The following is a 9,765-nucleotide window of genomic DNA, read 5'->3' as shown; positions in this document are numbered from 1 at the left end:
TGCTTTTCTCGAGATCTCAACATAATACATCAAGCGCTCTTGAAACTGATTTTCTCGAAATCTCCGCATAATACATCGAGCGTTCGACTGATTTTCTTGGGTTCTTGAGCACTGTCATGTCCAGAAATGAAGAGTATTGTCACTTGATTATTAAGGTTATACAGCAGTAATTCGGTCAAAAATATGCTTCCTAATTTTTCTATTTTTCGCGCATTTGCGCGTAAACCGGAGGCCAGTTTGGCATTATTTCACTGGTGGAATGAATTTTACATAAAATAAGACACTTTTCATGCTTATATTCGCATGTTTTCGAGTTGTTTACTTAAAAACGAAAGTAGGGTGTTTATTTTGCGGACCGCTTTCTGAAATGCGGCAATATGAGGGTACCTAACTTCAGTTGACTTGCATTCACTGCATACTATTCAACACCCTTTTTCTTTTCGTTTTCTTGTAGCAAATGTATGGATATCTTATGGAAAATAGGATTACGACGGAGTGAAATTGTAGAAACTTTATCAAAATTGATCTGAAGTAGCTGAATTTTATATGAAACAAAGAACAATGTCTTTTATTGGTATATAACCTTAAGCCAAATTGTTTAAATTTCCCTTTTTACCATCTAAACGCTTTTATCGATTTTTGTTAATCTCTCTTATGGTGTCGTGAAAATCTTGATGACTTTAGGGGTATTGTAACAACATGGAATGAAACTTTTTTACACAAGTGGAGTTTATACTTTGCCCTAGGTTATTGATACATAACATTGTAGTTTCTTCAAATTGGTGAGACACATTCAACCAACTATTATCCCGAGCAGTCGATCTAAAAACATAGTTTTATGACGTATATGGATACCCCTTTTCCGTCTCCGTAAAATCGACATTTCAAGATTAGGCCTAAAAAATCTTTGTTTCCGGTAACATGCTAAAAAAAATGAGGGTAGGTAGGTCGGAATTTTTTTTATAATTCTTTTTTATTAAATGAAACTTTTCGGAAATTACTTTTGTGTCAAGAAATGAACACAAATAAGGGGGTTATGCATTTAGAGCAGTAAGTTGATTTCTAACATGACTGTCCGTGTTTAAAGCATAAACAACTCTTTGTTAAAAGTTTGAAATAAATATTCTCCAAGGCCATAAAAACATTTAGGTTCGGGCCTTTAACTTTTAACTTTTTGTTTCAAATTTGAAATAAATATTCTCCAAGGCCATAAAAACATTTAGGGTCGGGCCAAAAATTGAGTGTAGGTCGGGATACCGGAAACAAACATTTTTTTACGCCTTGTACTGCACGGCCATGAATGTAATTATGTTCAGAAGGAAAGTCACCAATTTTGTAATTGTACATCGTCATAAAAACAAACAACTTCATCAATTTTCTATATATTCTTATTAATAACGAAAATTATAAGATTTTATTAGGTAGCAAAAGTACTATCAAAATACATGTAGAATGTTTGCTTTTTATTCCGTTTTAGTCAGTATGTTTTTGTAGCTTCAGTACTAAAGTTATTGAACCAGTAAGAGGCTTATTAATATTAATTAACCAAATTTTGCACATTTATGATTTTTCTCTTTCTGAACGATTATGCCAAATTTCATGAATATACTCAATAACGTTTTTAACTCCACATCTGGCTTTTCGCTTTTCCATTGTCGCACGTCGCGCGTCACTAAAATGCAGAACACGACGCGCGACAATGCGGTACGACATCGCAACATTGCGATAGGACAGCGCGACAATTGGATACAATGCGCGACAATGCGATACGACGGACGACAATGCGACGCGACATCATGACATAAATTGCCAACCCGACACACGACATTGCGAAGTGACATCGTGACATTTTGACGAATGTCATATCGCATTGTGCGCACGTCGTATCGCATTGTCGTGTGTCGTATCGCATTGTCGCGATGTCGTATCGCAATGTTGTGCGTTGCCTTTGAGGGGCGACGGACGACATTTCACATGGCACTTACAGGATTCCGTAGTAAGCATTTCATTGAATAAGCATTTCATAAAATATAAATACAGTACTTAAGTTTCAACAAGAAAGATGATAAGAAAGTACAAAAATGTAATTTACCTGAATATATGTGGACACATACCTGTATAAAGATACTTGATTTTTATTATGCAGTACCAAAAACATAACTTGATCATTTGCATTGGCGAAATCGTGATTAGTTAAGGATAACATGGTGTAATAGGCCTCAATCTCACCAATAGGGTACATACAACTTGATAATGTTAGCTTTAAAAATGTCAAACGATAGAAATAAGATGCATATTGACAAGTTATATAGTGACAGAAGTTCTCAAAAATTTATTTAGATTACCTCCCCTGTTTTTCATGAGTTATCTCCCTTGAAAACAAGAAAAAAAAAATGATTTTCTCCTTTTCCCTACGGGGAATTTTTGATTTCTTTTTGATATTTGTATCAGAATCATATAATGCAGATTTCTACCGCAAATTTTTTCTCGAAACTCAAGTTCAGATTCTCATAATCCAAGAAATTATATATTTCCCATAGGCATCAATGTTAACTTCAATAACGATGTGAGAGTGAATAAAGTGATTGAAGATATTTAGTTACAAACCTGTGTATGACTGAATCATCTGCAATAAAATCTATATAGAAATTTGATCTCGTGTTATACGTGCAGTTTGATCAAGTTGAAGATACAATTCAACATCGTCCATAAACAATGAAAAAAAATAGTGAAGAAGTTATCTCCCTTTGTAACAATCCAGTATGGCAGACATGATATTGAAATACTTATAAGCAAACTGAATATATTAGAATAAAGAACGTACACCCCTAAATAGTTTATCATTAACAACACTCTTAAAGTTTTACCCAAAGATCATTAATGAGCCGTGCCATGAGAAAACCAACATAGTGGGTATGCGACCAGCATGGATCCAGACCAGCCTGCGCATCCGCGCAGTCTGGTCAGGCTCCATGCTGTTCGCTTTTAAAGCCTATTGGAATTGGAGAAACTATTAGCGAACAGCATAGATCCTGACCAGACTGCGCGGATGCGCAGGCTGGTCTGGATCCATGCTGGTCGCATACCCACTATGTTGGTTTTCCCATGGCACGGCTCATTTCTGTATAATCGCCACATGACAGGTCTTTGCCTTGCTAATAGTCGCTCGCCTTTCATATATTTCTAACACTTGCTTAATAACCTAATCAGCGAGTTTCTGCACATATTCGTTAAAATCCCGTTCGTCCAAACCTATCACAGAAATCAGGCAAAAAGTGTACTATTAAACCTTCTGTAAAAAACTATCCTTGAAAATGAAAAACAGCGATCTTTTTCACAGATAAATTTACTCTGTTTATGGATGAACGGGTATAAAAAGTGACCTTTATAATCAGGTTTTAAAGCGGCATGCCAGATCGTTCGACAACAACAACAAAATTTTTTTTTGTTTAGATATCTTGAAGTAAATGCTATATTTCTTAAGAAGGCCTTAAAACTAAATTACTGACAAACTTTATGTTACGGAAACACATGATAATTTGCTGTTTTAATACTTTTTACAGCGTTTGTCACGCTTTTACCTCAGGTAAACTGTCTCGATTATAAATATCTATATTTTGAAGTCATTATTCATTACTTCAGCTATAGCGCTATTGGTTACGACGACGGGAAAATGTCTTTATTGCTTTGGCGGTCCGGTGTTCGATTCCCGCCGCGGTCATCTTCTTTTCTTGATTTGGAATTTTTAAAATATTTTAGAAACAAACATCATATTCTAATGTCCATAATATGACCAAAACTTCAATTTGAAAGAAAGATTATTTTTTAGCCAAATCTGGAAGCATGCTGCTTTAAAGTAGTGATCCTTATTCGGACGTGGTCTTTAGTGCATGTTTGACTGTGCTTAATGATTTCGTCAGTGTACATTGTCAGTTTTGCCCTAAAACTCGGCATCAAATCAGTTGTTGGTTTGTGAAAGAAGCTCTGTTACCATACTCGCTTATTGTCAATACTGTATATCTTTTTTGTCACCATTTTCTTTATTTGCCTAAAAAAGTTTAAGTTGCAAAATTAGCAGCTGCTACTTTCTGTTATTTTTGCATATTTAATAAATATTAGTCCTTTATAATGCAGCAATAAACCGCAGTTTATATGATTTGTAAACGTTACATATGTATTGTAATAATGAAACTTAAATAAAGATAAAAATATGTTTAAAACTTAACCGACCTGTTCCTTAAGATTTATTTAAAATCATTTACCCTTGGGGAATTGATTGACAGACGATGGTCATGAAAATTTAGAAATTACTTCCGTATATCATACCGGACAATGTGTGATTGTATGTTTGTAACTTATACACATATATTGCATTATACCAAGCAGTAGCTTATATGTATGTATCTATTACATGATTTCAAAATATAATAGGACTTGGCAAGCATTATATTGCGGTAATATATTGTTTTATTACTATAACGTTTTATACTAGCGAGATACAATGTTGATAAAATCAGATGAAAGCACACTTTATCAAGCTTAGCTTTGTAAAAAAAAGCTAGTATGCGGCCCGTTGTCGATTTAATTTCACGAAAATAGTAACTTGAACATGTTTTAAACGTTTAGAAAGTTCGTTCAAATGTTATTTTATGATATGAGGATTTGCTTAATTTTATCATAAATGGTCAGACGGTTGCTCCATTTTACATGTATAATCAGCACGAAAATAGTATATCGGATTCTATTTCTTACACAAAATTTCTATTTTTTACACTAATTAAGATGTTCTACGAATTAAGACATCAGTCTCCACATCTCATTCATGCGAGATTACGAGTTTGAGAAAATAGCCTGTGCTATCCGTATCAACTAAGTTCTGCATTTCATTCCAAGTTCTTTATTATTGAATCAAATAAACTTTGATAGACGTTCTATAATATTATACCGGTACATGTATATAGGTGACAACATTTTGCAAAACTTTGTGTAGCAATGTGAAACACTTACATGCAGTCTGTAAAACATATTGTTTTCATTCTTCAGATGATGAGCTACAGATTCAACATCTTTCTCTTTGTTTTGTTCATCTTAATTATCGACGGTTGCAGAACACTGGACCAATCAAACTGTGAGACAAGTGAAATTGTAGAATCGGACGCGTGTTACCAACACGACCAGTTAATAAGTGAAAATTATGAACACGAAAATTTCTTCGTTAAAAGTGACGATATACAACAGCAACAATCCTGGTTTTCAATACTTTATGATTCAGTAATAAACACTGTGGATAGTTTAACAGAAAATTTAGTTAAAGATATTAAAAAACCAGAAGTTTCAGAACATCAAAAAACAGAAGATATGACGTTTAAAGAAGAATCATTGGACGAAATAGTAAACGCCGCTAAAGATATGGCGTCCGAATTATTTGCCGACGATGATCCGAATAAGGAACTTTTTCAAAATGTGTTAAAGGAGATGCAACTTGCTGAAGAAGAAACTGTATATAAGGACGACAAAGCCGTTTATGAATACACACCCGTTCATAGAATAGATCCGGGTAACGTCGGTGATGTTCAGTATATTGAGCTTGAGGAAGGAAAAACGACCAAGCTGATTACAAGAGCAGTGCGTCCACCCTTATTTGAAATACCAGACTTTATATCGGATGAAGATTGTGATTATATTATTGAAAAAACCCGTGAAAAGGGCTTAAACGTGAGTTCTGTGTTCGGATCCAAAACTGAAAAAGACTCTGGGAAACGTTTCGGCTCACATCGAAAAAGTTTTTCCTCATCCTTAAAGTTAGAAAACGTTGGTGAAGAGTTTATGAGCCGATTGCACGATAAAGTGTCCAAGTTGATAGGAATGCCAAAGCAAGTTGTGCAGTGGAGCGAAAATCTAGCTATCGGAATGTACGAACCAGGCGGGCATTATCATGCACACCTAGACTCGAACGAGGCTAGCAGAGAAATTCCTTGCTGTTTTCAGAAAGAGTGTCATGATTCTAAAGGAGTCAAAGGTGACTTTATAGAATGCTGTAGAATATGTAGGTACGTGACAGTTTTATATTACCTCAATGACGTTGAGGAGGGAGGTGAAACAGCATTTCCGTTGGCAGATCTTTCATACGGGGAAATGGTATCAAAAGAGAACACAAACTGGCGTAATCTTACATCAGATTGCCATGATGCCGCAGTTGTAATCAAGCCTAAAAAGGGAAAGGCAATAATGTGGTACAACCATTTGGTAGATAAAAAAGGTTATATATCTTTTGTAGAAAAACGTTCTTATCATGGAGGTTGTGAGGTAACCAAAGGGACAAAGTGGATAGCAACTAACTGGATTTCAACGCCTATCTATGCACACAGATTTATTCCAAGCAAATATCGAGATATCATTTAAATCGAAAAGTTGCAAAAATATGATAAAGATATTTATGTTTGAAATAATCGAGTTGTTTGTAAAAGATTAGTATAAGTGTCAGCTTCAATGAAGTCTTGTATCTTCAAACGCCTAGTAGAAGTGGGTATAGGAATATTGTCCGTCTCCGTCAATTCGTTACTCTTTTTACGTCCGTCCGTCAATTATTTGTATTCTCCGTATCATTTAAGCATTTGAATTGATTTTGATAAATTCTGGCGAAATGTTAATTCAGGTAGCTTAACAGATCATAAAATAGGACACAGTGGCTTATATTGAAATACTGAATCCGCAGCAATTTCATATAAAAAATTTCAGGTTTACAGATTGGGATTGTTTTTCAATAAAGATACATCCATTTTGAGCCCAACACATCAGATCTACATTGTCCTTTATAGGCATGCAAATTAAGTGGTTAAGAGTTCCATTTTCTTAATACAAAGTATAATTCTTAGTGCAAATATAATTTCTCCTTTACCTTCAAGGGGCCTCCGTGGCCGATTGGTTAAGGTCGCTGTTATGTGTATTTATGAATTTAACTGAAGCATTTACAACAAACTTTATAAAGAACATACCTTAGAAAGTTTCCAAATAAAGAGTACCTCGATCACGCGACAAATGTAATGGGTGGTAAAATATTGCAGACAGAGTGCCAATTTGAAACTCTTTTTACTTGAACACTACAAATTTGATGAGTCGCAATTCCAGAATATAGTAATTAGTATTCAAATAACGACGTGACATAACGAAAAACTAAGTGACGCTGAAATTCGCGGTTCCTAATATGTGGATAACGTGTATCCAATCAAAGTATCTGTATTATCGATAATCAATGACCAATAACACTTAATGTTTCATACGTTGGTTACCGGTTGATTACCAAAGAACAGCTTAATACATTAAACACTATTCGAGTATCTTCAATCATTCATAAGGGGAGGTCAGTAGGCATGTCCTAAAGAGAACAAGCCGAGTTGTTTGCCAGTTATTATTTATACCAACCTGTCTCCTTTTCTTGTGTTTTCTTTTTTTCAAAATAAGCTCGATATGGTTATTGATATTTTTGCAAAGGCTTACCGGTCTCAAGTTTATCACGTAACAGAGATAACACAGGTCAGCAAAAATTAAGACAAATATAATTTCGCAGCAATTCACATTTCTTCGCCTCAGCCTGAAACTATTGTTACCGTCTGTATTTATAGTACACACATTTTACCCTTTTTCAAAATTTGAGGTTTCTGACGCTCTATCTGCCTTATTAGCTTAACTGTTCTTCTGGTATTAGTTTGTTTCTGTATAGAAGCGCCATGCTTTATAATATTTTTGATTTGGGTATATTAAATGATGCTGCATACCAAATATCTAAGCTCATGTGCTCTTGTGGTTTCAAAGAGAAAGGTTTTAAAAATGTTCCTATGTATGAGTTTATGAAAACTGTGGTAGGGGTAGAAGCACTTTTAACCCAAGGATCATTATTTGTTAAAGCCTGATACCAGCCTATTAGATGATGCAACACACCAAATCTCTAAACATCAGCTTTGTTGGTTTATGATATGTTCGAAATTAGATAACGCTAAATACTAAAATCCTATTTAGCTCCAGCAATTGTGGTTCAGGGAAATAAATTTATATATTTTTGTTGTCATAGCAATCAGAGTTTTGCAGATATTAACTCAGTTTGTAAAAACTTTAAAGAGGACCACCCATGTAACAAAATGGCCAGTGGCAAACTCACAAAGTTGTAGAACTGTGTAAATAGAGGTGATTCTTTAACATAAGTATTGGTAACCGCTCGCGAAAACAGATAAAAATCCAAAGCTTATAGGCAATGCCTTTTGCAGAGCAACAAGAGAAACGCTATTACGGGAAAAGGAATGCAGGTCTTTACCTGAAGGGTTGAAGTCATGGATTTATTCTTGGAAATGTTATTCATTTTGTTCTGAGAAAAGAAAAGTCAGTATGACCTTTAAGAAGTTTATCTGTATCGACCAAACACGTGTTCACTCTTTGTCCGTTTGATCTTTAATTACATACATATCATTGTCTTTGCCTTATTACATGTATGTAAATAAATCTAAGACAACGTCTCATTGCTTTTATTTGCCATTTAAGAAAACAGATTTTATTGTTCCGATTTTTCTCTAAAACACTTATATGACTAAAATGAATTCTAATGTTGCAACTATTTTCTTCTAAAGGCTGAAATTTGCCGAGTCACTCACGGCTCAAGTTCTTATGCATGTGCAGGTGGTGAAATGCCTATAGAACTATGGGAAAGTACTGGATACATGCTTTGATCTATAAGAAAGTCTTGTGTAAACAAAAAAGGAAATACTTGAAATGATAAAGACATTAAATAAAGCTCTCGGGCCAAAGTTGATTTAGATATAAAATGTCCGATCCCCTACCTGTGTGATATATTATTTAATCTCTTTTAAATACATTGAAACTACAGCAAACTACTCAATGTAAAAAAAAATTAAATGAAAGCTTTCATTTTCTTTTCAACGAAATATTTTCAATCTTGACATTGAGTATTTATTAGAAAATGAAAGCAGAGGCAAGTTACAATTTAACGAAGTATGTTTACTAATCATGTGTTTGTATATTATCCCTATTCAGACAAAACTTCAACATATATTTTAGATAGATCTTCTGTTTGTGAACTACTGAATGTAAGAACATGAATGAGTGGTATAAGATGATGCCTCTAGTACCCATGTCATGTTATGATAAATAACTGGTGCCCTAGGTGATGTTTAAGCTTCAAGTTTTAGCAATTGCTCTTCCAGGATGTTCTACAATCTTACCTAGTTGCATTAAGACAACATAAAACTATTTTTATTTTAAACATATAGACTGCCCCTAAAATGGCCGGTGTATTTGTGAGCTGTACCGCTCAAGTCCGTTGTTCAATATATGCTACAATTGCGGTTTTGTGACAAAGTTTGACGACACTGTCAAAGCAGCGCCTCATGAATTGTTTCTCCATTTTCTTTATTATTATAGTCACCCACTGATTGTATGCCGAGTGGATGATTCTTGTTTGTGACCGTTCGTTTTCTTGGTTTACTTCTTCGCTGCTATGGACATAGTGCTCTTGTTTAAAGCACTTTAGTCATGGCTTCATGTTGTTGCTGCTCCAGCTTCCATTCGATCGGCAAGGAACAAATTATAGAAAGTAGGCCAATGAATTTGGAAATCATATTTACGGTGTATGTATATAGTGAAAATTCATAAGTATTTCGTTACCTTTTATACGGATTTAAGATGACACATTGTCGTCGCGGTCATACATTACAGTGTTACACTATACATTGCTGTTTTTAGCAATCAAGTGTTACT

General features: G+C 34.6%; 1 protein-coding gene across 1 annotated transcript; it reads left to right on the top strand.

The window, feature by feature from the left end:
- Nucleotides 1-5,358: 5,358 nt before the first annotated feature.
- LOC123530800 (uncharacterized) lies at nt 5,359-6,402 on the top strand. The gene has a single exon (XM_045311574.2). The coding sequence runs from the start codon at nt 5,359-5,361 to the stop codon at nt 6,400-6,402; it is 1,044 nt and encodes a 347-aa protein (XP_045167509.2).
- Nucleotides 6,403-9,765: the final 3,363 nt, after the last annotated feature.

Source organism: Mercenaria mercenaria, chromosome 11 (assembly GCF_021730395.1).
Source record: "Mercenaria mercenaria strain notata chromosome 11, MADL_Memer_1, whole genome shotgun sequence".
Classification (NCBI taxonomy): Eukaryota; Metazoa; Mollusca; class Bivalvia; order Venerida; family Veneridae; genus Mercenaria; species Mercenaria mercenaria.
This window is presented reverse-complemented; position numbering and strand designations above follow the sequence as displayed.

Bases quoted from the DNA above. Each gene is read 5' to 3' on its own strand.
- LOC123530800 (XM_045311574.2), top strand. From the start codon at position 5,359: ATGACGTTTAAAGAAGAATCATTGGACGAAATAGTAAACGCCGCTAAA.